At 39.1% G+C, this 27,889-nt stretch overlaps 1 protein-coding gene across 4 annotated transcripts in view; it reads left to right on the top strand.

The window, feature by feature from the left end:
- LOC129358537 (plexin-A1-like) overlaps positions 1-27,889 on the top strand; it is a 204,467-nt gene that overhangs the window by 143,530 nt on the left and 33,048 nt on the right. For all 4 annotated transcript variants that reach the window (XM_055027665.1, XM_055027663.1, XM_055027664.1 and 1 more), the window contains exons 11-16: positions 6,248-6,344; positions 7,897-8,087; positions 16,021-16,172; positions 21,945-22,074; positions 22,203-22,339; positions 25,630-25,797. In XM_055027665.1, the coding sequence (XP_054883640.1) occupies positions 6,248-6,344; positions 7,897-8,087; positions 16,021-16,172; positions 21,945-22,074; positions 22,203-22,339; positions 25,630-25,797 (875 nt within the window). The remainder of the gene's footprint in view (positions 1-6,247; positions 6,345-7,896; positions 8,088-16,020; positions 16,173-21,944; positions 22,075-22,202; positions 22,340-25,629; positions 25,798-27,889) is intronic.

Here is a 27,889-nt window from a genome sequence, read left to right as displayed (position 1 = left end):
GACTCGGACAGACACTATGTGTCGGGTAAAGACTATTTCAGATGGACCAACTTTGAGTCAGTGTCCTCTGTTTCATCGCCTGTCCTTTGGTGACATATCTCATAGCTGGAAGGATCTGCAGTTGATTGAAGGATGTGTTCGGTCAGGTCTGACTTTCCTGTCATCACCTTTTGAAAACTGTCAAGAGATGGAGGAAAGCCTGTCTTGTCATCGGTATAGACTTGCCCCGGGCAAGTTTGATATTTTTAGGTGTCCGGCTTCAGAATGACTAATTATCTGACTGTGGCCCTCAGAAAGTAGCGGTTCTTATACTTTCAGCTTCCTTCAACCATAGTTCCTGCTGCGGCTCATATTCTTTCTCTGTTTGTTCTGTCTCTCTTTCCGTCTCTCTCAGGAATATGCTGACAACACATTGGACGCAAATAAACTGACATAAAACACTTATTTCTGCAGGGTCTCTGATTGCCCCACGGATCTTCCCAGCTACATTCAAACATTCACTTTATCTACATCACATCTCTATTAGATTAAACATGCTGAAGAAAACATTTTCTGTTCATTGGGAAGTATCAATGAATTTACCCCCCAAAAAACGCTTCCAACATGTTTAAATGTTGGTAGTGGCTTGATAAACCAACAACATGGTCTCACTGTTGTTTGATATTAAACACTGAGGAGTACACAACCATATGTTTGTAATTAATAACGCTACAAACAACATTTTTTTTTGTTTTTATATTTTTGATGTTATATTTATTCTATTGTGATATTATAAACACATTTATGAAAATAAATGTTATTTAGTGAGACTTTGAAAGGCAAATCTAATGGCAACTTTGGGAACCACTGCATCACAAAGTTGTTACATTTCAGGGGGGAAAAAATTTTTGTATACACCCTTATTTATCACTCATTTTATAGTGGGATTGGGGACATGTCTGAAAAGCCAGAAGGGTTTTCTCTTTGTGTCTGTCCTAATTGTAGATTTGGCTTTTCAGAATCATCCAATAACTGAAGCTAGAAATTATGTAATTATACAAATATGAATATTCTGTTGTCACATTTTATTTAAACAAATTTATCTCTTTCATTATGTTTTTAAATAATAATTGGTTGACATAAAGAATAATTGATAGTCTGTATTGTGTTGGGTAAATCTGGCAAACACTGTGTGGGTTTTTTTTTTACTTGTGTTTTTCCTGCTGTCGCTTAAATATGCATTGTGCCATTGTGCTGATTTACTATAAAACTTTAATAAGCTTTTGGTTCAATGACAGAAGATGAGCTCTAGATCATAACCTAACAATCCCCAACCCTGTGTTACCCATTATATGCATGTACATGCCCAGCCACACCTTCTCCTTTACTAATTATTTATGCTTTTTTGAATGAAGACCCCAGAAACCCTCATTTCTGCGCACGAATCCCCACCTCTTTGTTGATGGATGTATGAACACAGACACCTATACCACCAACTAAAACGGGGAGTAAAGGCTAAGCAGTGATGTTCTCAGCTGTCAGTGAATGCCTTCAATATAGGGATGTGTGTGTGTAGTGCAGATTTTCAAAGAAGACTACTTGCCTGGCAGTAAAGCAGGGTTAAGGAGAACACCTACATCCGTCATCTATTAGGTTATCCAGTGGAGTTGGCAGTCTGATTCAGGGGGAAGCAGGGCATGTTCTCATTCGCTGCTCAGCAGAAAAGCAGCAGTGACAGTGAACGGTGCCTTGACCTCCTGTCCTTTACTGTAACAGGTCATCTGTCCTGAGGGGATACGGCACAGCAGCACGAAGACACAGTTAATGACTTTGAAATATAGAAATGGATTCAGCATAGAACCATAGAACACATTTGACATTGGATTACCGGAGGGAAACCATTCCCTCAGCCCTGCTGTTTGGTGTTTCTAACGCATTGTTGTGCCTGATGCGTTCACTGAAAATGTTCTGACATGTATCCTTCACTTCAACATTGATCAAAGATATTATTCATCATCCTTCTTTTTCGAGTTAAACACCTCAGCTTGTCTGGTGCTAATTACAAACTTTTCCTTGTCTCTTTGAGTCTGATTTAATGAAGATCAATTAGATTTGTAAAATTCTGCTTTTAGTAGGAACTTTAGTTTCCAACTAGACTCTCACTTCTTGAAAGACAAATGTGTGAATGTGAGATACACACCTGATGGTGGTTGCTGTAAAAGTTAATAAAACTGAAACACCTCTATCAGCTTGAGCAAGTGTTACATACAGTCTGTAAATGTTCTGCATTTTATAGAGACTTGTGAATCTATTGCCCCTCAATCTTTTTTTTCTTTTACACAAAGACAAAGGTCTTAACCAGTTTTAAGTTAAGACCTTAATCTGATTTAGAATAAGTGACATGACTTGATGCTTTACTTTCCAGTTTACTTTGCAAGTAAAGAAATAAAAAAATATCAGTTTCTAGATTTGCAAACCTGCTGGTTCTGCAAAGTTGACTTGTTTGTTGCATTTCGTTATCCAAACCTGCAGCAGCGATGTATCCCCCACTTTGGGTAAGAAAGATGGGTGTGTGACAGTGTCTTGAACCCCCCACACACACACTCAAACATACTATTTTGCTCTCTTCACCCCTTGCAGAAAACATCTTGCTCTCAGGCACTCTGGGTGGTCTCTCGGTGATGAGGACTGGGAGGAATGGATGGGGGAGGGAACGCTGAAGAAATCCGCGTGTTTGGATCGGACAAAAATAATAGCTAACGTTCTTCCTGTGTTTGCATGTCTGTCTATATTTCATTTATGGTTCTTGTACATGAGTTTTTGAGAAAATTTCCAACCTTCTTCTCCAGAAACTGTCCCACGTGCGTGATGCGTATTTATAGCACTGCGCCTGAGATGTTTGTTTTATGCGATAAAGAAATCTGCTTCATATTTTTTTGTTTGACTGCAGGTGTTTTGGGGGCATGAAGATAGACGAGAGAAAGTCAGGTTGAGATTGATAGCAGGAGAGGATCATGCAGAGGTGTGGGGAAGGAATAATGAGAGGCAAAGGAAGAAGAGGGGAAGAGGCGGGAGTCAGGAGGAGGATAGGGAAAGAAGGAGGTGCAGAGGAATGTGTGAATAGACCAAGGCAGACGTGTCAGAGAACAAATTGAAAATGCCAATTTCACTTTAGCCCCCACCAGTTCAAGCGCTTATAGCCCAGCCATGGCCTCTTATTCCGTGTGTAAATGAATGGTGTCCACGGAATAACACACAATCACCTCCCTCTATCCATCTTGGCCTTGCTATTTCTCCTTCGCCCCTGCTGCTGAATAATCTGCTCTCTGCTCTTTTTCCCTTATTGCTGGATAAGGCTTCTTCTCCACAGCTTTTCTTGAATTTCACCTCACCTCTGGACTTTCAATCACACATCACAAGCATGTTCTCGTACATTAATCGTTATTTGCCTCCTGATGGGTTTAATTCACCTCGATGATTTGGTAAATATGACATCTAAATTTAGTGTATATACTTTGGCATAAACTACATTCCAGTTAACATCCCAGGTTTGTAGTCCACCACTACCCGCCTAAATCGAAGCTAAAATAGGCTTGATATCCCACTTTGACATGACTTCCTCTTTAAAATTAGAAGCTCCACTTTTAATCTGAGCTGCATGCAGACATGTTTCTTTATTCATTTCCACCTTCGGGGCACACTAAATGCAAATCATCCAATCACAGAGGCAAAGAAAGAATTAATCAGCTATTCAGAAATTGCGACATTGCTATGTCCTTTCATTTTCTTATCTTGTCTATGCACATTTCTTCACCTCCTCCCTTGCTAAAACACATTTAAAATCACTATTATTACAGACGCTCAGATAAATCTCACAGTATCACTCTGAAGTGGGAGATATCGCATAGTGGTAGCAAGTTGTAGCTTGATTCAATCTGCGAGGACCCCGTAGCCTCAGGACGGGGGCTTTCACATTAGATTTTATCACCACTTCACCACAAGGAGTGGTGAAGTGCTATCTCTGCCCCCTGAAGCTACTGAAGATGGTGACCATAGCAGAGGAGAGGAAAGCTATCGGGCACCTTCTGAGGGACAATGGTATTAGGTCGTATCTAAATTCCTGCAGGCCGTCATCCCTACATCAGGGAATATGGTACATATCATCAGCATTATGTGCAGTGGCTGCAATAAATTCCTGTTTTTGTTTTTTTGTTGTTTGTTTTGCAGTTGTATCGTCTTGCACTGACAAGTTTTAGAACAATTTAAGATTTACACTGAGAACATTTAGACAGTCAACATTTCACAATGTTTGAGCGAACAGAGGTAGGGGTTTGTCCAAACTACTTGGTCCTCTTAGGTTTTTTGTTTCCTCAGTTAGTGCCAAAGGTTTATGTAGAATTTATGTCGAGAAGCTGATGCTCCGCTACTTTACTAGATATTTTAATCTGAATCCATATGGTCTGTTAGAGTTTGATTATAAATGCTGTGCTACCAATTTTCCATCAGAATGTACTCATGTTGATATTAACTAGCTAAAATTTCAAAAGAAGAATATCTTAAGTATCACTAAAACAACTGTGGGTCACATTTTCTTTGAAGGAAATCTTCAATTGTTCATGTTATATGTGAGGTTGTTCAAAGTGAGGGTATATGTCATTGCTCTCGTTATGTCCAAATGACTGTTTCACGTAAATACACAGCAAACATTCACAGTTCTCAGAGAGAACTATTGTTCTCATTGAAAATTTAGGTGTTTTGTCACTACGCACACCTTGTGGACAAGAAATAGAAATGGTGCAGACGTTCCCAATTTGTTTGGAAATGTCCAGGTTAATGTGGACAGTGTCCATTGAGGAAGGTTGTGTGTTTAGAGAGCCGTTCTTCTTTCAACTTACCGCACATTTTGCATAAAGTTTACTAGTTGGGATCACTAGATTTTTTTTAAATGAAGTCTCCTGGGTTTTTAAAAACGTCATTCAAATGAATGGCACAAAAGCATTATTCACTCTTCACTGACTTTAAAACGGGCTTGAGGTGGTTTTCTGAACATTTTATTCTTCGTTTCATCCCAACCTGATGTGAAGTGTTTGTGGCAAAAAACCTTGCTCTGTTTATCACCAGAAGAAAGCACACAGTTCCTGGTAAAGTTAGGCAAACTTCACTTCTGATGGTCCGACAGAAGAATCTTCTTTTGGTATTACTTCAAATGAGTTGGTGGGCATGCAAATGATTGTGGAAACTTGATGACCCTAAGAGGTCACTCATCGCTGCAGTTCGACAGCAGTGATCTTTGGGATGTTGGCTTCAGTTTATTCTCCTTACTGCTTCTGGTGACAAGATGGATGTTTACATGCTCCTCCAAATCTAGTGGTCAGTGGCTTAAAGATATGGACCTCTGTGTCATGTTGTATATAATTCTATAGTGGAAATAAAGTCACAAATTACTCATTAGAAATCTCTGGAAACTCTGATCAACATAAAAGCAAGTAAGTGTACATTTTTAGAAAAAACCCAGGCGACATCTTGCTTACGGAGACTGTTGGCTTAAACGTGCTTGGCACTGTAAGAAGAGAGAAAGTGATGACGCAGCTTGTGCTTTCAGCACCGGTCCTGGGTTTCTTTTGAGAAGACAGTTTACGTCTGTGTGAATCACGGGGGAGGAGGTGTACCCTCTGAAGCTGCATTTTATTTGGTGGTGATAATTGTCGTTATTTATTTGTTCGGAGGGGTCTCAAGGGAGCTCTTTTCTATGTCATCCCTTCAGTTCACACACCGCCATCAGATTACCGCTTCTGAGACTTGTTGTCTCATTTAAAGCAAATCCATAAAACTGATTATGCCGATGAGGAGTCAATTACATTTCATTTCTTATTAGTTCAGGACGCAAAAATGAAATTAGATGAGAATATTATTGTTGGAGATATATTAGGCTTTTCATTCATCACTGGGATGGAATGAGTCATGCAGTGATGGGGATCACAATTTCTTAATCAACTCCGCGCTCTGCCAGGGAGCCGTGGATGTGCCATGTGTGAAAATCACAATATAGGCCGTCTCTCATACTTCATTTTTATGGCCCCTTTGACTGTGTGAGCGCCGTAGCATATCACATTACTAGCAGCTAGTCGCTGAACTCAGTTTCTTGTTACTTATTTTCCTCCTACATTCTCCTACTTTTATCGAACTAATGAAAGTTTTAGTATTGTAAGAAAAGTTCAGATGAACGACTTTGCACTAATCTTGTGCTTGATGTTGTTTTCTGTTTCAGTATACTTACGAAGGGGACGAAATCAGCGACTTGCCAGTGGATCTGTCTGTAGTTTGGAATGGAAACTTTGTCATCGACAACCCCTACAACATTAAAGGTGAGTTAGTTGTACGTCATTCACTTAATGCTGTATTTACACTGTTTAGCATTGAGGTTTGCTGTTCCTAATAGTACCATCTGTTTCTTTCATGTTTTCTGCTCATTAGTACTGTGCTTAAGCTAGTCTCAACACATGGGCATATTGCTGCTTTAATTTTTTTTCTTCACACTTTTATGTAAAATCTAATTAAAGTCAATTTTTTTTCTTATACTAATATGATCTTCCTGCCCTAAGGATAGGCTGGGATGAGATTCTCAGCTTATAAGCATGAACAAAAGTACACATTTTTAACCAAATTTACACATTTACATAAAAAGACAACTAAAGCTCTCTCTAATTATACTGGAATTGAGCAAATAGAAATAATTGTGGTGACCTAACACCAGAGGTTTGTCTGATTTAGTGCCAGCCAGTGAGGAAACGAAGAGTGAGATGTTAAACAGGTTACTATAAAATTAGGGATGCAACGTTTGTGTAAACTAATCTGCATATATATATGTTATGTTTTGGTTTATAACCCCAAATTGCTCTCTAAACAAAGAGCCATGCGGGTAGTGATTAAATTCATACATGCTCTATGCAACACTGGGACAAGACAATGAGATCACGTCTGTTGGATATAATTACTGGTAAAGCACTCTTTATAGTGCTGTCTTTATAATTATTGTGGCTTATGTAGCACAGCAGGGGGACTATGACATTATCCCCCTGCTGTGAGCTAAAATAACCTCATCACCAGTGTTTGATACGGCCTGTGGATGTACACAGAGTGGATATACACACATTCAGAGGGAGTGTCATTGTCTGCTTCTGGTTGTTGCTCTTTGAGGGTTGCAGACACAAGCTAGACGCTGAGGGATTCCGGCTTGACATATTTTATATGCTCAAGCTGTTTCATCTTTAATGCTGGTAAAATAGTGATCGCTGCCATTTGGTAGTAATATAAGTCACTTCATGTATTGATCAATCCCTGTTGGCTAAATGTACCAGCCAAGCTGTTGTTGTCTCACATTTCACATGTTTCTGGAGCTGCAGAGCTGCATCTGATGTCATACGAGTGTGTCTGTAACATATACCGCGTGTCTGCACAAACAAATTCAGACAGTATCAGCATCAGGCATCAGTGGCTCTGCATTGTGTGTTATCGCTAATATGAATCTCCTGAGTGCATCCAGAGGGCATCTGCAGGACAAAGATGTTCCCCTAGCATCAGGGTTAACATCTGGCGGAGTGTTAGCGATCCTTCTCCATCAAAAATACAGTTAGGTACGTGTAATTACAGGGAAATCGTTTAGCTGCCAGTAATTGGAACACGTTTTTTAAAAGCTGCTGCATTACCAGTGGGATTTGGAGTTAAAATCAGGATGAGAGTGAGGCGATCTTTTAGTGAAGGAGTCTTAGCTTTGCCTTATCAAATACATTTTCATGGAGACATTTGAATGGTGAAAGTAGTTTGTTTCAAAACTCAACCTCTGAGTTGTTTCTCTTTGTTGGCTTGGCTCATAAAAATTTGAAGAAATTGTTGACAGCGATGTCTTCTCATTTGCAGCTCACCTGTATAAGTGCTTTGCGCTACGAGGCAGCTGCGGCAAGTGTTTGAAGGCAAACCCCAGGTTCGAGTGTGGCTGGTGCGTAGGAGATAAGAAGTGCTCTCTCAGACAAGAGTGCACTCCCCCTGAGACCACCTGGATGCACGCTACCACTGGAAACAGCCGCTGCACACACCCAAAGATCACAAAGGTAAGCCCTAATTTTAATAGTGCATACAGAGATGTTGGAAAGGTGTGTATGAAAGATACATTATGTCTGTGATGTTACAGTAACATGGTGTTTATACTTAACATGCAGTCACATTATAAAACAAACAAAAAACAACAACAAAAGGCAGGAATTTGTTGTCCTTTTATCAAACCTTTTTCTTGCAATGACAGTAATGCCCAGAATTTTTTTTTTTCTTCTCGGCGAGCTTCATAATTGCAAAAAAAAAAAAAAAAAAAAAAAAAAAAGAATCAAATGGAAAAGATTTTCACTGTCATCTGACACCATAACATCACAGCAGGCATTAATAGTTCTGTCTAAGCTCCTAATTATATAAACTTGAAGTTGAAGGGGATGTATAACCCTTTTACAACTTGTCTTCAGTTCTGTTTTGACTTGTAGCTCACGACGGGACAGAATACAGCCAAAATCTGTTGGCGAGTGAAGACGTTGCACTTAGAGCAGAAAACCTGATTATGAGTGATTATCAGTGCATAAAAGAAGAAGAACAACCCAAGACCAGATATAGTGACAGCAGTGTCTCCTGCTTCAATGAGGCATCATAAGGATGAGGAATTTTATGTTGATCTATCCAGTGACGAAGAGGAAGTTCCATTACCATTTCAATGTCTCGGTAAACGTTATCAGTGGATGGAAGCAGATGAACATCCCACATTTCTACACATTATCAGCCCTTATATTACTATCTGCTGTGTCCTATATTTTGTTTCACCTCAAAAACTCACTTCATGCTAATACTTTCCATATGTGGTAGATGGAAAAACAATTAAAATACTGGAACACAGTTTGTCTTTCATGTAACTGAGAAACTGAAACACCAAAAAAAAAAAAAAGGTTTATGCTGACATTCAACACTTATGGTGACATTATTGGACAGAATAGGTACTTGCTTGAATCCATTTGTTTTCCGGTTGCATGAACTGTAATGTTGTTATCCCTCAGGTTTGGGTTGTTGAATCCCTTGAAGCCAAGTTTTCAATGTTATAATCCTGGGGCAAAATGTGTTTTCTTCGCCCGTTTCACAAAAGTGACCCACATTTCTTGCAACAAGAACCTTTGAGGAAGGAGGTCACTCTGTCCTCTTTCTTCTGCTGCCCATAAAGAGGCCGTTTTCCATTTTGTTGTATTCTTGCGATTTTTCTATTGTTATATTCTTGCTAGATCATTTTTCACAAGAAAATAACCTGTTTTCTATGTCAAACTATTCAGTTCTTTATCAAGAATTGTTCAGATAATATGGTTTGCCTTAGTTTTTATTTACCCTTGGAAACCAATGATTTAATTGCAATTATAAACAAAAAATAAATGTGAAAAGGAAGTTAGCACACCTTACCACTTTCTCCCACTCCTCACTTTCAGCTCTCAGATGTTGATCAAGTCACCCAAATTTTTGATTTGACCAAAAGGATAAATGTGTAAGCTTGAACTCTGCCCAAATTTTTCAGTTTCTTAGTTGTCGATCAGTCCTTGATAGATTTACTAGTATGTTGTGAGAGATTGTCATGTTTTGCAGTCCACATTTTCTAGAGCTTTGATGTATTTTTTTATCACATACTTTCTTTTTTTCAGAAAATGGTGTTTGAAAGCAATAATTAGCTTTTTTTTAAAAAAAAACAATGAATAATTTAAGTTTTATACTTTGTTTATAGTACACAATATGTGGTTCAGACCAGCACAGACGGACGAGCATGGAGGAGGTAGTCGACACACACTAAGGCCAAGCACACTGACCAGATTATAGATGAGGATGAGGCGCACCACCGTTTCATTCTTTCAGCCAAAGAGGCTTGAAAACAGCAAGAAACGGTGATGAAGCTGAAGAGGAAGACGGGAGAAAACCTAAGATGTGTGTTTCTGCTTATTGTTTCCCACTGCGGGCAGCCTGCATGTTTGTATGCTCTTTTGCACACATGCGCATGATAGGCTGGGGGAGCTGAGGCGTCTAAACACTACAGTGTAACCATCTGTTGCCATCAGCAACCATGGCGGTGGTCCTCGTCTGACTGTGACCTGGGTCACGATGCCCACAGTGCTCACCACTGGTATGGACACACACACACAGCCCAGTGTGAAACTAACTCACTGGTCTGTGAGACATGTCTTGACATTCAGTCCTCTTAGCTACTGTCACTTGTTCCTGTTTTATTTACCTATTATCTTTTAATCAAAACGTATTTATAGAACTGCAAAATCAACACCTCAGCTGAAGTAGATGCTACGTTCAACAGCTGAAAAAAGTGAGAAGTACATAGGTAACATCCATAATTTTAGGTGCTTTCTCCTTTCATCAATGGAGACTTGTACTATTATGCCCCTTAGTACTTTTGTTGTGGAGATATTGGATAATTGGTGCAGTGGCACATAGATAAATCCCTGAACTAATGCTCCTTCTCCCTTCATCCTCGCTTCAGTTATCTCTTAGAAACGAGCATGCAGAGACGAGGGGCTGTGTGTGTGGGAGAGAGGTGAGGGGGTGGTGGCAGGCAGGCAAGCATGTGCTCCTGCATGTATATGTAGGGCTAAATTTTACCCTCTGGGCAAGATGTTGGTGGCAGTCAAAAAGCTGGCACAGACGAGCTCCAGAATCAGCAGGAGAGCGACTCTGCTGGTTTCAGAGGGCAGGAGGAGAGACAAAGACAAGCCGAGCTGGGGGAGACACCAGGAAGAGGCATTATCGCCTCACTCTGCCACTGTCCTCTCCACCTATGACATTTACAGTCTGACATTTAATGCCAAAAGAACATCCGCAGATGACAATCTCTCTCTCTTTTCATTCGCCGTTTTATTCTTTCAGCCAAAGAGCATCACATCAGCCACGAAAATTCAATACAGTTTTGCTTCCTACCAGTCACTCGGCCAAGTCCAATCTCCCTCGCCCCCTTTTTTTCTAAAACCTCCTCTTTATTCATTTCTGGCAGCTTTGTTTCATGTTGCTCTGTGCAAGCTGCTCTGTGGCCTCTAATTTCACTTGGATTGGAGGTATGCTCGGCGCTTGATCCAGGAAGGAAACGCCACAGAACGTAGAACAAGTGTCGACACAGTTTGCCAGAGACTTGAAAACAGCAAGTAGGGCGTCTGTTTGTTGTGCAACTTCCCATTTGATGTGGCTTGATTGTGGTCAGCTGGCACCGTTTCCATAACAGCTCCGGCACCTGAACAGCAATTAATGTTGGGCGTTAAACTCTGATTTTAGAAATGGCAAGAATTAGGACTGTAAGCTGCTGAAGTCCTGATTTAATTTTTGCAGTGTTTCTCTGGCTTTGCTCTTTCCACCAAAGAGTAAAGCAAGCACAGACTTGTGTGTGGGTTTACATATACATATACAGTTTTTTTATTTTTACATATTGTCACTTTTAGACCACAATCTCAAGTGTACGTCAATAGATTTTTCTTCTATTTAGCAACAGAAAGTAGTTTATTATTAAGTAGGTATGTTGTCAGTAATTTTGACATTTGAAAGTGTGCTTTTGTATTCAATCCCCTCCATTCTGATATTAGAAGAATTGCAACAGATTGCCTTCAGTTATTTCCTAAATATCTGGAGACCACTTTTTTATATTTGAATCTAATGTTAAATTCAACTTTCTTGTGAAGACCTCAGTGAATAAACAGCTCCATAAATGTGAAATAGCACAGCAGATAGGCCAAAGGTGTGAAGAAAGGATTGGTTATAAAACAATGCCCCAGGCTGTTTTGGTCTTTCAAGGCATTGTTCAATCCATTATCTAAAAAAAAGGGTGAAACTACAAAAAATATAATTCCATATGTATTTTTGTTGGCATCTCCTAAAATTATAATAAAATAGACACAAGTTTGTGTCTGTCAATTGATCAAATGTGAAAAAATGTTGAATACTTTTGTACGGCCCTATACGTAACAAAACCCCTCTAACTCACAAGTTGACATTTGGAGCAATAAAACAATCTCCAGCTGGTGTGACCTGTATAAACGTCCTCAAGACCATGTTCAAAGTCGCACACTTGTGCCTCTGTGTCCCAGTATTGAGCGGAAATGTCCCCTTACTGGTCCTGGATGCTACCTGGCCCACCATCATCCATCATCTCCTGCTTGCTCCCTCCTTTGGGACAGAAAGAGCATCACAGTGAGCCCTCAGAAACCAATTAAAACGGAGCCGGCCGTGCCAGCGTGGGGGCGGTAATGGTGCATTTTTAGTGCTTCTGCATGTGGCACAGTTTTTGCATTCTGTCAGCTTTTGAAAATAGGAAAGTGGATAACATAAATGATCAGCTGTTTCTGTGGAGAAGTGCAAATGTCATTTATGTGCACATGAAAAAGCCAGTGATTTCTCTACAGTGGGCTATTGAGCTCCAAGATTTTCAGCTTTCTCATCTAATTGTTCTCCTCTGTGCATCTTTACCACCTCAAGTTTTTCTTTTTTTTTCATGCTTTTCCTGTACAAGTCCCATGCTTTTGTCATTTTCCCGTCTTTATAGCGACCTCCGTCAACATGGAGACAGATTCTGCTCCTTTTAGAGGTTTTTATCGACTGGACCGCTTTGATTTGCTGATCGAGTTTTAGTGCTGAACAATGAGCCTCATTGTTACTACACAAGCAGACATAAAATGGCCTAGTGGCGGTGTAAATGCTTGCAATTCCTGTCCATAAAGGAACAATTACGGCAAGATGTCAGCCGTTTACATTTTTACGACTCTTTCTGTGCCCTCAGAGTTGAGCTAGAATGTTATAATTGGCCCCGGATGGATTTTGACTTCTGACATAATGTTCTTCACACTTCTTCATTGATTATCTTATTAATAATTCACTTAGTCAGCTTGTAAAGGCTGTTATATTTATGTCGGTACCATCATCAGTTTGTTTGTGACTTTTTGTTTTTCTGAGAGGCTTTCACACAGCAGATAACTTCAGAGGCCTTATGCAGCGTGCATATCATCTCTCCGTGCCCCCTGCTTTCTTCTCCTGTTCTCCTCCCCCTCCTATAATGAGCAGATGCTATCTGTGCTCTGCTGCTTAGTCAGACACAATGGGCCTGACACAAAGCCTTCAACACAACAGGACAAGGATGCTACAAAGAAGAAAAAAAGAGGCTCTGAATGGGCGTAAAGCGTTGTGACGGCAAGCGGAGAATAGAGCGAGTGTTTAGGCTGGCGGCTTTTATCAAAAAGGCCTTTTTGTTTCTGCTGTTTCGCTGTTGATGTAGCAGCTCGTGTGTATGTGTGTTTGATAAGCTGCCACTTATTGAGAAAGAGAAGTTGATTAACATATCTGAAGATTCTGGCTGGGGAACGACTCCGGAGCCTTTAAAATGCACATTTAGAGCAGAGCAAAAGCTGCAAGTTGGAGGAAAGTTGAAAAGGTTCGAGAGGGAGAAGAGAAGAGATGCTCATCAGCGTCTGAGCTGGTGCAAGATGGAAAGCAGTTTATTTTTATCTCTGTGGCATTTCAGCTCTGGCCTTTGTGACACTGCGCTTCTGTCAGCAGTGTTTGGAGCAGCTGCGTCTTACACTAACCAGCCACAGTTTCCGTAGTTCTATTAGACCGAAGATCCTTGTGGAAGGTATTGCACTGAAAACATTGCCTTGAAGGACCAGTCTCATTATTATCCAGAACAGATCAAACACCTCGAGGAAGTGTGAACAGATGTCCACACTATGGTCCAGTTTTACTTTAATCAAGTTTGATTTATTAAATTAATTTCCTAATTTTTAAAAGTATAAGATCTTGAGAATATGACGAGCCCGAGTAAAAATTCCAGAAAATGCACTGTATGTTAACATTATAATAAAAATATAGATAAAGCGTTATGGAACTGATTAAAATTAAGTTTTTTAGTCATTTCTCATATTGGCAGGTTAATTTTTCTTTTCAGGTTGCCATTCTGTAGTGGATTATTTAATAGACACACCGCTACAGGACAGGTGGTATTTTTTGTTTGTTTGTTTGTAAAAATTTCCAAAGAATCAATTTGTCCTTGTTACAAGCAAGTATTAGCTTTATTTCAACAGCTGACAAGGAGCACTGTGACTTATATGGGTGGAGCAAACTTGGGGTGCATTCTCTTTTAAAATTATTTTTTTAAAGGATTTTAAAATAATTTCATGAAAGTTAACCAGAGGCATATATTAGCTAGGATATATAGGAATAAATATTTTATTATAAGATATTTAACAAATCTTGTTTATGGCAGGGCTTGTAACTTTAAGCTCTACTTTAAGCATGGTTCACTCCAAAGGTGGGGCACGTCTGCATCGATGTTTTGTTAACATAAAAGTAGCAGTAGTGAAATGAAAAAGTATGATGAAGACTACTTCAGGCATCCATAGAGGAAAGAAATCTTAACAAAAACCAAAAATATAAAAATATGAGTTGTGAGAACAAGTCAATGAAAATAAAACATGGTTAATTTCACCACTGTAATAACAGAACAAACACATTTATTATTTTAACTTTGATATGATGCAAGATTTTTTTTTAAATTGTAAGTTTCACATCTAATATTTACCCATCATGACACCCGACCGGCAGAATCTCCCACATTCCTCGTCTCGCCCCATTCTTCCCCCTCTGTGTTGCTTCAAATGACCCCTCTGCCCTGCCATGCTCTAATCCAATTAGCTTTAGGCCTAATTATGGTAGAAGTGACTGATTACCATTGTCTGCATATAGGGCCGGATGAATAGGAAGTGATTAGCGACCAGGCTGGGGCTGGGTAGCTATTAGCACCTCAGCTCACCTCTCACAGACCTTGAGGGGAAAGAAAGGGGATCCCTAGTTAAAGACTTTGTGAGTGTTAAATGTTCATATCAATCATCGCTGGTTGAGCGAGAGATAGGAGAGAGTCTGAGAGGGATGGGTCCAATGTGAGAACTGGCAGACTGGGATTGTTTAACTGAACGGAGATGGATTTAATGGGGCTGATGAAGTAGCACTTCTCGCACAACACAGTGACCATATCAACGTTCATCACGCAGCTTAGTAGAGCGATTTTTAAAAGCCGTTAAAATCCCTTGAACTTTTTCACATTTTGTGACTTCACAAACCAAATCTTGATGTATTATTATATTGGGATTTTAAAAAACAACACAAAGTGCCCCATTCTGCACGTTTTGCACAACCACAATTTGATGTTACTGCCTGAAACCTTCGTCCAGGATTACTCTGTTCAAAAGGATGTATTCAGCCAAAGGCCAACACGGCATCTTCACTTCCCCCCCATCTTTACGTTGTTAATTTCTTGCTTTCATGTTCAGAGGTATTTCGCAAAATAGGATTTTTTTCCCCAATCAAATAACTTAATGTTGTCATTCTCATCTAACGAATGTCCGTTATGTTTGCTGGTTTTTTTTGTTTTTTGGATTAGCTGTACTTAAATGCACATTTTCCCTCTAAGGATTAATCAAGAATTATTAATTCATTCATTGACCCATTAACTGTGACCAGACTGATCCCTGCCATTGTTGAAGAAAATGAATCCCAACAGCCTCATACTACCACCACCATGCTTTATAGGGAGGATTATCAGTTCAGACTGATATGTCTTCTCTGGTGTATTTTTACTGTATTTATTGTAAACACAGAGCCTCTTCATCAAGTATGTTAATTTCTGACTTTTTTAGGGGTGTCAGAGTGAAGGAAACAATTATTCTTATAAAGACCCTAAAAGGTCTCATCAGTTTTATCCACTTCTCAATTATGTATTACTTTGTGTTACCCTTTATTGTAAAGATGCCCAAATATTTTACAAAATCAAAAAACATGTATGAGAAACTAAAAATAAATATATACATACTTTTGCAAGAAGCTTTTCTGTTTTTGCATTGAATCATTTAGTCCTTTGAAGCAAATTACACATGCCACACATTATATTTCTATTAATTTACTAAATGTCTTATTGTTGTTTTGTCTTTCCGCCAGCTGTTCCCGGAGACGGGGCCCAGACAGGGAGGGACTATGCTGACCATCACCGGTGAGAACCTGGGTCTGCAGTTCAAAGACATCATAGGCGGAGTCCGCATCGGGAAGGTCCAGTGCATCCCTCAGGAGGACCAGTTCATCAGCGCTGAGCAGTACGTCGACACTGTCAGATATCTTGCCATCCATTCACATTAGGGCTAAAGCGCTCCACTTCCCCCGCTTGTTCTAGTTCCATATTGATGTGACACTGGACGTTAAGCACAACAATCTCTCTCTCAGATCCCGTTTCATAAAACCTGCAAAGGTTAAAAGCTGTTTCCTCCTCTCTAACAGAACCAATTCCTTTCAAAGTGCCCCAAGCTGTGTATGGCAGCACCGCGCTGCAGACGTGGAGTCCATGTGCATGTGACGGCAGATAACAATGAACTTTCATTCCGCAAATAATGACAACGAATAAACTGAATTATGTTGCTTCCTACGCCAAATTCTTTTTTTTTTTTTTCAACTCTTCTCATTTTAAGATGCACCAAATGAATAGTACTAAAAAATTGGAAGTGGGTGGTTTTCGTCCTATGAAATTGCTTCGTAGCTAAACGGTTGTCATGTGAACGCCTCCTCTCATTAAGTTATATTTACTGCTTTCTTGGAAATTCTGAGTCACAGCGGGTGTCATAGATTTAATTTAACTCTCATTTAATAACTGCAGGAGTACATTCTGGGAAGCGCGTTATTTGCAACAGCCAGAAAAGTCCCTTCGCTTTATGTTTCGGCACAGTCTGTTTAATACGACTGAGCTCTGTTTTAACTGCGAAAGGTCACTTCATCTGTACAGAGCTTATTTTATTTCAGATATAAGTAATATCATGTGAGTCATGATATCATACTTCAGTTGCCATCAGAAAGATAAACAGAGCCCTGTTGTAGCTGCTCAGAAATAGCTTGAGCTTCACTGTGTTTTGGAAAATTGTTAATAGCCCTTGATTATTGTTCACATGTTGTCACCTTGAAACCACAGGTTTTAATTTGTTAATTGTAATTTTTTGGATGGGGGATTTTAGACCAACACAAAAGACGACAGTCACAACAGCAGTGCTGTTAGGTCACTAATGGGGTAATTAAGGTTTAGTGTTGTTGTTGTTCTGACTACAATTTATAAGTGTGACGCTTTCAACCAATGTTCAGAAATGAAGAAGCCTCTTGAATGAGAGAGTAAATGTCTTCTACTATCTAAATAAGTCCAGTCGCCTTTCACTGCATTTACAACTGCAAGTATGTAAGGTTAGAGACTATACTGTGTTTCTGTTACTTTTCTGCTAATAGCTGAAATGCAGTATGATTAGATGGCGCGTATGAACATTTGTGGGGTTGTTTTCTTCTAGACTAATTGGGTTTGATCCAGGATTGCCCTGTATTTATTTTTTATCCATCTTCTCATCAGTTTTGACCAGCATCTTTTTCCCCTACTGGTGAAAAACTTACCTGCAGCATGATTCTGCCACCAACCAACCTTCAATATGAAGACAGTGCTGTTAAGTGTGATTCACAGTTTTACCTTTTCTCCACACTTAGCTTTTTTTTTTTATGCACAACCAGAGCAAGTTCTTTGCAAACTTGTTTGTATTCCACCAGTAGTTCTTCAAATTTTCATTCTATAATAATATTGAATTACACAGGTGGGTTTTATTTAATAAGTTTTGAATCCATCCATTTAAAATTTTTGTGACCCAGGTTGATTACCAACATTGCTATTTGCAAACTACCTGGACTAGTTCTCCTTAGATTTCCATTTTACAATGAAACTTTACTCTATGTTGGTCTGTCACCTAAAAATAAAACACAAGTTTATGGTTTTGTATGACGAAATGAGAAAAGATTTAATGAGTATGAAAAGTTTGCAAGTAACCCAACGATGCAGTCTCTATCTTGTATTGAATTCATTTTTCTTGAAGCAGAGAATAAAAAATATTGGGACAAGGAAGAAATTTGGGACGCTCGTGACAGTTTGAGACGTCGTCGGTATTCACGTCCTTATGTAGCTGTCAGCTGACACAAATGTTTCATTTGCTGAGTTTTGCAGCACAGCCCCAGCTGACTTAGTTTTCTGTCTTCCTCCTCACTTAGAAGGAAAGGCAAGAAATGTGACTTTGATGGTTTGACAGTAAAAACAACAGAACGCAGCGCTGCTCTCCCCAGTGACGACAGGTGTCGCCAAAATGGGTGGTGACATGTCAATTGTGATCTATAATTTACGAACTCTGATTTTGTTTTTCCGTTTATAGCAGTGGATTCAAGAGGAATAAGGGTGAGTTTTTCTCACAGACTGTCTCATGGAAGCATAAGTGTGGCTGCATTTAGACATGAGATCCACCTGATCAGACCGATCTCTGGACCCATCAAGTATTTGGGGAGGGATAATTTTTATAAAACTGTCCTCATGACACAGAAATGATTCCCAATTCCTTTATTTTTTTTCCTCAAATATTTGACATAAATTGTGAAAGACAAAAAGCTGTGTTATCTACGGAGTAACACTTTTACTCTATGGAGTAAAAGTGTTTGTAAAATAAAACCAAAAATAACAAGGCCATGATCTTTTGTTACTTCTTAGCTTATTAAATAAATAATAGCATTCAGCATTTCTAACTATAAATGAGGCAGAGCAGTCTTTATCTTGAATCATTTAGTTATTTACATATCCAGTAATATAAATAATTTTGCAAAATAAATGTTACTTAGTTTTTCAAGTAATAAAGTATTGACAATGTTTTAAAAAAAACATGACCGACAGGTTTAACTATTCTTAACATATATCAGAAATTATCTTACCTTTGCTAGCTGTGACCATCAGTCTCTTTATGTTTTCTATATAAATTTGTGGGTTTTTTTTGTGCTCGCATATATAATTTTCTACATTATATAATTTTATAATATATAACTCAACTGGGACGCTCCGAGCTTGTTGACTAACCCTAAGTTTATTTTCTAATACGCCTGCTTAGTGATGATGGTCAATACACATTGCTTAGTTGTGCTTCTGTATAAACCTCTGCTTCTGCATAAAGCTCTGTCAGACATATCTAAAATATCTTTGACATCTTTTTGTACATTAATGTATAAAACAGAGAAAAAAATTATTTCGTCCAGGAGGCGTGAATGCCGCAAGTCAATGATTTGATGCAATCTGCTGAGTTTCCTCAAAGAACTTTATGAACTGATTTGAATAAGTATGATAACTAGGATTGATTGGATTGCATGTGTGAATTGAATTGACTTTTTTTTTTTGTAAAATACCTTGAGATGACATTGTGAGTAGGTGCTATACAAATAAACCAAATTGAATTATTTTTGGCTTGTAATATTAGTAGTAGTGCCTCAATGATTGGCTAATCCCACTGTTTTCTGTCTTGCAACCAGTTAATAATTGAGGTTTGATGCACTTCTCTTCTCTGAGTTTAGTTTTCCAAGTCGAATCAAAGCAAAATACAAGATAAGACTAACTATTAATCTCATTCAAAGGAAAGTCCCTTGTCAAATTAGCTCAGATAAACAAAACAAAGCACAAAAAAAATTAAACAGGCTATGGAAAATAGATACAAAAAGCCAAGAATAGACTGTGCATATATCTTCATTTTAATACCAGAGATGATTGTAATATAGGTGAGAGGTTATTTCACAGATCCTTCTTTCAGAAGGATGACAACAGAATATACCTAACAATTTTCAAACAGTGAGTATGCAAAAATCTGCATTAATAACATTTTGTACACTGAGGATGTATCAATTTGCCCCTGGAAGTGCTGCCCACAGCCTCCACCATCTGTAGACCAAATGTGAGACTTCCAAACGATTGCCAACATTTTCTACTCCAGCAGGATTTGAGTGTGATATAACTCCAAAAAATAAAACACTCCAAATTTGCAATATGCTTAATATCTTGTTCAAAATTAGCCAAAACTAAGTTTTGCAACTTTTGTGGTTCCATCTCAACTTTTACTACTTTCACTTATAATAATCCTAGCAAAATTTTTATTATTTCCTCAGTACCGGCATCTATGTCGAAGAGTGTTATCAGAGTGATCAGCTAGCGGTTAGGTCTATTGTGTCTTCTGATCTTAAAATAGAATATATATTTTTACCAATTAGGGCAAAGCGTAAAATGATCCAGTTTCAGTCACCAGTTGATTACTGAGTACATCTGTAGTTTAACCTTTTCAGCTCTGTGACGCTGCAAATCTGTTACAGCGCTACGCTAAAGAGGAGGAGGGCGTGGCAGGCAGTTGGGTTGTCATCCTAATTATAAGTGATGTTAGCCATATGGAGCCATTAGTGGCCTGATTTCACTCGATGTTCCTGTAGCCCTATCAGATCTGGAGAGGAGTGTTTAGGACTGACAGCACAGGTCAAAGGTCAGTGTCTTGAAAAAGAGGGGTGGAGGAAGTCCTCTTAACAGCTTGGTAAAAATGTGAACACATTGTTCTCACTGCCGCTCTTCATCCTTTTTGTTCTACTGGCACTTGTTATCCACCTTTCACATGGTCTCTGTTTCTTTGAATTGAAGGAATTAACTTCACTTTGGGAAAAGCCTGTAGTGAGGAAAAAGGCTATTGCTTTATCAATTGTAATGTGTCACAATGTGATAGGTTTCACTCTGAACTATTTTACATTTCAACGTAATAATCCAAATGAGGCACCTTTTAAGTATTTAAATGCCAGCTCGGTGTAGCCAAGCTGTCTTCGGTGCGGCCCTGTTGCAGCTGAAGCCGCGTTTCTAACTGAGAGATGTCCAGCATTTTAATCGCGGCCCCCTGTCATACCAGGAGACCTGGGAATAAATGAAAGGGAAAGTAAAAACAATTGATGCGCGCGGCATCGGAATGTGAAATTCATTGTCGCCGCCGCGCCATGGTTGCTATGGCCACCTGCAGGGGAGGAAGGAGGCAGCAGAGTTAACAACTTATCCCAGGGTGGGGAAGCTGAGGAGATGTGTAAGATATGAGCACGTTCAATTAATCAGCCTCTCCCTCCTTCTTTCCTGAGCTCTCTCTTCCTCTCTCTCTGGTCTGCACTCTCGCCCTTTCTCGCTGTCTCATTCGTTCGCTCTGGCTAATTAACAGTCAACTGTGTCTCCAGTGGCTGAAACATGAAGTTAGTGAGTTTGTGCATATGTGGTGTGCGTGCGTGTGTGTCCCTGCAGGCTGCACCACCACTCTTCTCGTCGCTCAATAATTTCTCCAGTGGATTTTCATTTGGCCAGCCAGCGCCCAAGGCCATGTGCTCTGCTTACGGTTCTACAGTATGAGCTAATGCAGGCTTAGTGTACACAGGAGCAGAGAAAACTCTTCCATTTCAGATGAGACTTTTTTTTTTCTCTGAACATTTGTTTTATGAAGGACACACTGTATCTACAGGACAGATTGCTTTTAGACTCACATTGACGGATCAGGAAAAACACAGTTTTTTCTGTTCGGATCATGAAGTTCTCTTGAGCGTCTCTTTGTATCTTTCTTCCGCAATGTCTTTTTTTGTGTGAACTGAAACAGTTTCCGTCATGGAAAACCTTCATCTTTCTCTGCTGTGAAATAGGTAACCCTAAGTCGGAAAAACACTTTGATGTAAAAATAAACAATGCAATTAATCTGAATTATGTTAGAGAACCTCGTCCGCTCCTCTTGCATTTATTAACAGGCCTCTAAGAGTTCTATTTAAAAGTGATAAGTCATTTATTCACTTTTTTATATTAGTTATGGTTGCAAATGTTCTTATCAAAATGGATTAACAACAACATACACCACTATTCTTTAAGTTTATAAAAACAAATTTTACACATATATATATCTGCTTTTCACTTAGACCGACTCTCCACAAACAAAATTGCAGTGTTTAAGAAACCATTTTAATGCCGTTGTGTTTTCTGTCTCTTGCAGGATAGTGTGTCGACTGCTTGATGCAACGGGTTACAGAGTGCAGGAGGCTCAGGTGGAGGTCTGCGTGGGGGAACAACCCTGCATCAACCCCGACTACAAAACTGTTTCATCAAAGGCCTTCACCTTTGTGGCAAGTGTTTCTAATTTAAAATACAGCTATGACAACAGTTTCTACGCTGATTTTGTAATCACGTTTGACAGCCATGATAAAAGCACAGAGTTATTCCTGACCTGTTTACCCTCCGTCCTCTTCATTAGTCTCCATATTTTTCCCGTGTCCACCCCTCCTCCGGTCCTCTGTCTGGTGGAACAAGGATCACCATCGAAGGCAGCCATCTTAATGCAGGCAGCGCTGTAATTGTGAGGATCGGCCTTCACCCGTGCACCTTTGAAAGGTAAAAATAATTATGTTTAAGACACATTTGTTGAGATTTTGTTATTTGTTTCACATCACACATTTTGAGATGCTTTACTTTTAGTTTACGGAATATTGTTGGATTACTAAAGGGAATGGACTCTACCAATTAAACCTCTCTTTTTATCGACAACATTGTACACATATCTTGACTGCTGCAAGATTTTGACATCAAAATTAGCTAAGGTTACAGCTGACACAAGTTTTCAAATGGCTTTGATTGGAGTTAGAGATGCGAGCTGAATTCACCATGTCTCAGCTTTACTTACCCTGACCAACGACCTTCTGGTTGAAATTTCAATAATCTGATTAGGGAACCGTCTCTAGGCATTAGCAGTTCATGCCAACAGTAATTTATCTATTTACTAGTATCAGTAAAGTGTTTAAAATGACATCTGAGGAACCACAAGATGATTTTAAAAATTAAAATATATGTAACTACAATGTGCCTGCTGTTCTGGCTGCCAGTGAGAACAAAATCTTAAGTAGACAACATAAAATTAGAATAGCAAAGTTGCTGTTGCTTTTCATTTTAAGCTTTCTATCCCTCTCTGTCATCACACATGATGGATTTGGAAATGCTGGCGATCTTCTGGAAATCTTAATTAAAGGACTTGCATTCTCTCAGGAGCACACACACACTGCTGTTTTAATAATTGTAGCTCTTAGCTGCTCTAACTGGTCTAATAGGTTACATGACATTATCTATATTGTGAGGTCACCTCTACTACTAATTCAAAGGGTTAATAATTCCTTATTGATCATACAGAGAAATCAAAATTGGCTGAGATTGATACCTGCAAATCAATTGTTTTACCAAAAAAAATTAAAAATAAAATAAATAAATAAAAACTGCTGTGAAATAGTGACTACAAAATTCCGGTCAGTAATCTCAGGTTTTGTTTTTTTTTTTTCTCATGTTTCTTCATAGCCAATAACTAACGTGTTTGTTTCATCTCTATCGGTTAGATTCAATCCAGCTTCCATTCTCTCCCTTTAGTTGAAGTGTGCCATAACTATATATTAGCAGTTTCATGTTACTGTTTGTGACAAGAAACTGCAGCAGGTCTGAGGAATGCAGGACTGTAATTCACAGCAATTTTGAGAATGATAGTGCAGCGTTTTCAGAGGAAACTGATATCACTGTTCAGCTATGATGTGAAAGGCTTAAGTGCGAAACCCTCGTTTTGTCAGAAATATGACTGTAATTTGAAAAGAATGATGTGGTTGCGAATGATTGCAGTAACAAATGTAACATGTGCTGAACCTTAGTCCTTATATATATATTTTAGAAGTAGTTGTTTTGATTGATTATTTAGTTGACAGAGTCTGCAATCACTTTCATACTTATATTTATGTGCTTGGCTGAGATGTGCCAGGGTTACACAACAAGATGTAAATTCAGTTATATGTGACCCATATTTCACAATATATATATTTTTTTTATTTGGCATACCGGTGAGAAAATTTAGTTATACATTTGAAAAAAACTTTCAATCACTCAGAAAATTATTCCCTCTGTCTATTTTTAGAGCCAGTTCTTTTTCACATGTGTTTTGAAAGTTGCTTCCTCCTCTGATGCAACAAGTGATGGGCTGAATTAATGAGCTTGGATCTTTCAAGACTTTTTAAGCACATCAAAAGAAAAAGTGGAAGCCAATTTAAAGCTCTGTAGCACATCACCAGAAAGGTGAATATAATAGTCTTGGCCTTTCATTCACTGAGCAGCAATAACCTTTATGGCCAAAGTAATGACCTGGTTGAGTCTATCTTTTTAATGCGTCTTTGTATTCAATGGGGCCTTTGCTTTAATCAAAGCCTATTTACCCCGAGTCACTCATCCTCTTATCTCCCGTGCAACCCTCGTTTTATTTCCTCCTCCTTTTTTCTTCTGCTATCCTCTCTTGGCTTCTTTTGTGTGGCAGCAACCTTGTCAAAAAATGCGTTCGCTGCACCACAGGCGCCCTCGACTTCGACTACGTTGTGAAAGTGGTTGTCATGGAAACACAGCACCAGAGGAATGTGGGAAATCTTTTCCATTTCTTCTTCTTTTTTTTTTTTTTAATTGTCCTTCAATTTCATCCCCTGCTCCGTCTCCTCTCGGCCTGGGGACGTCATCGTTGTTGGAAGTGGTCCCTCCGCCGGGGAGGCAGCAGCAACATGTTCAACAAAGCCGCCCGACAACCCAGATTTTTGGTCAGTTGCCCAAATCTCGCCCTGGAAAACTGCAAGTTGCCAAGAACGGGCTCCAGGAATTTGTTTTCACACCTCTTCTCCTCCATCTTCGTTTTACTTTCACAGCGGATCTTGAAGGAAGAATTGTGTAAAGATCGCCGTGCTCCCTTCATGATCAGATTGCTCCAGAACATTGTACAAGCGTCTGCAGGAAAACTGAAGGACTTGAAAAGATTGAGTCACTTACCGGACCTGACAAAAATATTCATTTCCCTACTTAAACACACATGCATTGACACAACTTTTCCATATTTTGTCTTGTTCCTACCATAATCTTAAGTCAGTTTTATTTAACTAAGTAGTGCATAATTATAATAATTTTAGATTTGCAGAAAGAAAAGGATGGTTCGACGTGATTTTCTAAATTTGATAAGCAAAAAATGAAAATTGTGCAGCATTCATTCAGCATTCTGATTCAATAAATCTTAGAACTACTTTTCACCTCAATCACAGCAGCAGTTCGTGTTTTCAGCTGAGCCTCTTCTAGCGTTGCACATATACAAAATGACAAATGTGCAAATTCTTTATTGCAAAACAACTCAAACTCTATCAGACTAAAATGTGTGAAAGCGTTAAAATGTTTTTACTGTAAAGATGTGCAGAATTTTATTCTAAAAGCATATATTCAAGCTGTCATAAAACCTTTTGCAATGATGCCCAAACTTACTGTTACAAAGCCGTTGCAGGAAGTTTCTCAGCTGGATGTAGCTGGTTGTGTCCGTCAGGCATAGGTTTACATCACTCATGAAGACAACCAGCTACATCAGCTTTTTCAGATCTGTTAGCCAGAAGACGCACAGGAGGGGAGGGAGAGACAACTAAGAACTTCACCACATCGTGGTTTTAGCTCTCAGTCAAAGATATTTGCCGTGTGGATCAGTAATTCCCAGCAAGAAGTTGTACGTGCACCTCTGCTGTTTTATCGTGTCTCATAAATAATTTATGAGCTATTTTAAAGATACGTTATTTCTTTCCAGTCTAAGTCCTTGGAGCAATAAGTTGAACCTTCATCTTGTCCTATTTCTTCTCACCCAGGCGGAGCAGCAAGGAGATTGTATGTGTGACGCCGGCTGGACAGTCCCCGACCCCCACTCCGGTCATGGTGGACATCAACTCTGCAGAGCTGAGGAACCCAGAGGTCAAGTTTAACTACACAGACGATCCCACCATCCTCAAGATTGAGCCTGACTGGAGTATTGCCAGGTACGGCAGCCGCCGCAGCTTTTCCGCAACTCTCCTTAAAATTCAAGCTTATGAAATGTTTGCCACAGTTTAGAGGACATTTAAAACAGGTTTGATTGTCATTAGTAAATGCTGCGATTTGAATGACCATGTCCAGTTTCCATATGGCTGAATCTCTCTCTGACGTTGAATAAATCAACATAATATTTGATATTTTGTTATCTATAATTTACATCTGTACAGTGTTTTCATCTCCCGATTCCACTTGATGTAGTGTCCGTCTGCAGAACACACACAAAAGCCTCAATACATTATTAATCCTTTGAGGTGGTTAGACCTCCGGTTAAGATTCTTCTTTTAAAGGAGCATAACCATCCTAACTCAAACATAAACTCTGCGCGAAGGGTGATGAATGTTTTATTTTGCCTCCACATTCTCTCTCTGGTTCTCAAAGAAAAGCAAAGTTCCCCTCTCCATCGTCACCCTCATTTCTCTTTCTTAAAGCGTGTTATTTATTCTGTTTATGTTTCAAAAGTAAACCTTTGAGAGCAGAACTGGGGTAAAAAGAGGCTCCTGAAGCAGTGCACTGATGAGCTGGAACAGAGATGCATCTGTAAATATTTCTTCACTTATTGAAATCAGCCTGCATAGCCACAGGAAGATTTCCTCTGCAAACTCAAACTGCCATGGAGAGGGGAGGAAAACCAAACCCATCCTAACAGGTTCTCAAGCATGACCTAGAAACTCTTCTGCTGTTCGGTTCTGAAGGGACACCAGCACACGTTCAACTCTCTAGTTAATTTTAAAGTGCTATGTAGTTCCAGGAAGTTCTGCATTTTCTTTAATTCCTTTTAGACTTTCAAAATATTGCAATTGCAGAAGTAAGAGATGCTAAGCAAAAGATAGAAATGTTTATTTTAGTTTCGGAGAGAAACTAATTGGTTTCTTGTTGAATAAAGTCCAGATTTGATGCTGTTCAAAATATTTCACATATCTTGAAGTTTTCCCTTTTTATTTAGTTGTATTAAAATAACTTAGATTTATTTTATTGGGATTTTATATAACACACCATGAAGAAGTAGTGAAGAATTGTAACTTTGGGGGAAAGGGATATGTGAGTTTCAAAATCTTCCCATTAAATGTCCATTACTGTCTCTGCAGAAGAAAAGCATCCAGGCACATGATGTTGTCTAGTATGGTTTACCATTTTTATGTTGTGTTGGTGTGATATGCAATGCAATGACATGCAATAGCATTTTCTGCTATATAGATTATTTGGTATGTAGACTAAAAAAAATAATAATTTGTTTTCATGTGACCAGAGCTCATTTTTTATACATTTACTTTGTAATCTGGGTGGCTTGTAGCAAAATGCAAGTGAGGCTTTCTTATGAAATGATTTTTCTTTAAAAGGCCTATCCTCTTGTCTTTACAGTTGTCCTGTCAACATATTGTCACAACTGAGCTGTGGATCTCTGCAGCACCTCCAGAGTCACCGTAGGCCTCTTGGCTGCTTCTCTGGTTAACGCTGTCCTTGCTGGTCTCGTCATTTTCAGTGCCTTACTAGGTTTGCGTTTGTGCTGTGCTACTTCCATTTTCAGGTGTTGGATTAAACGATGTGCTGTGAGGTGTTTATTTAGAGCATGGTTTTATGAACTAACCATCCTCTTAATGTATCCACAGCTGACCTGTCTGATGTGTTCCTGGGTCTCTAGCAAATCTCCAAATGCAAATGCATGCCGTTTATTTTATTTTTAAAGTAATTTTAAGTCTGTAAAATGTGGAGAAATTCAATTAATTTCTTATGCAAGGTGCTTTAGTATTTATCTCAACCCTGACTGCTGTACCAACTCCCATTTTTCTCACTTCAAACGTTGTGTCAAGTGTAGCACTCATCGTCTGTGTTGTCACAGAGGGCTGAGGTGAAAATAAAAGCGTTTAAAACCTCTGCAGGGAAACAAACTCTCACATCACAAGAAATGGGTGTGAAAGGATGAGGAATCTTAAAAGGTGGGAACTGAGGATTCGGAGTTAGAAAGAAGAATAAAGCAAAAGCTACAACCTTGAGGGAATGACCTCAGTGCTTGATTTTATTTTGTTTTGTTTTTTTACT

This window comes from Poeciliopsis prolifica, unplaced genomic scaffold, assembly GCF_027474105.1.
Source record: "Poeciliopsis prolifica strain line A6 unplaced genomic scaffold, Auburn_PproV2 SCAFFOLD003, whole genome shotgun sequence".
In the NCBI taxonomy this organism is placed as follows: Eukaryota; Metazoa; Chordata; class Actinopteri; order Cyprinodontiformes; family Poeciliidae; genus Poeciliopsis; species Poeciliopsis prolifica.
This window is presented reverse-complemented; position numbering and strand designations above follow the sequence as displayed.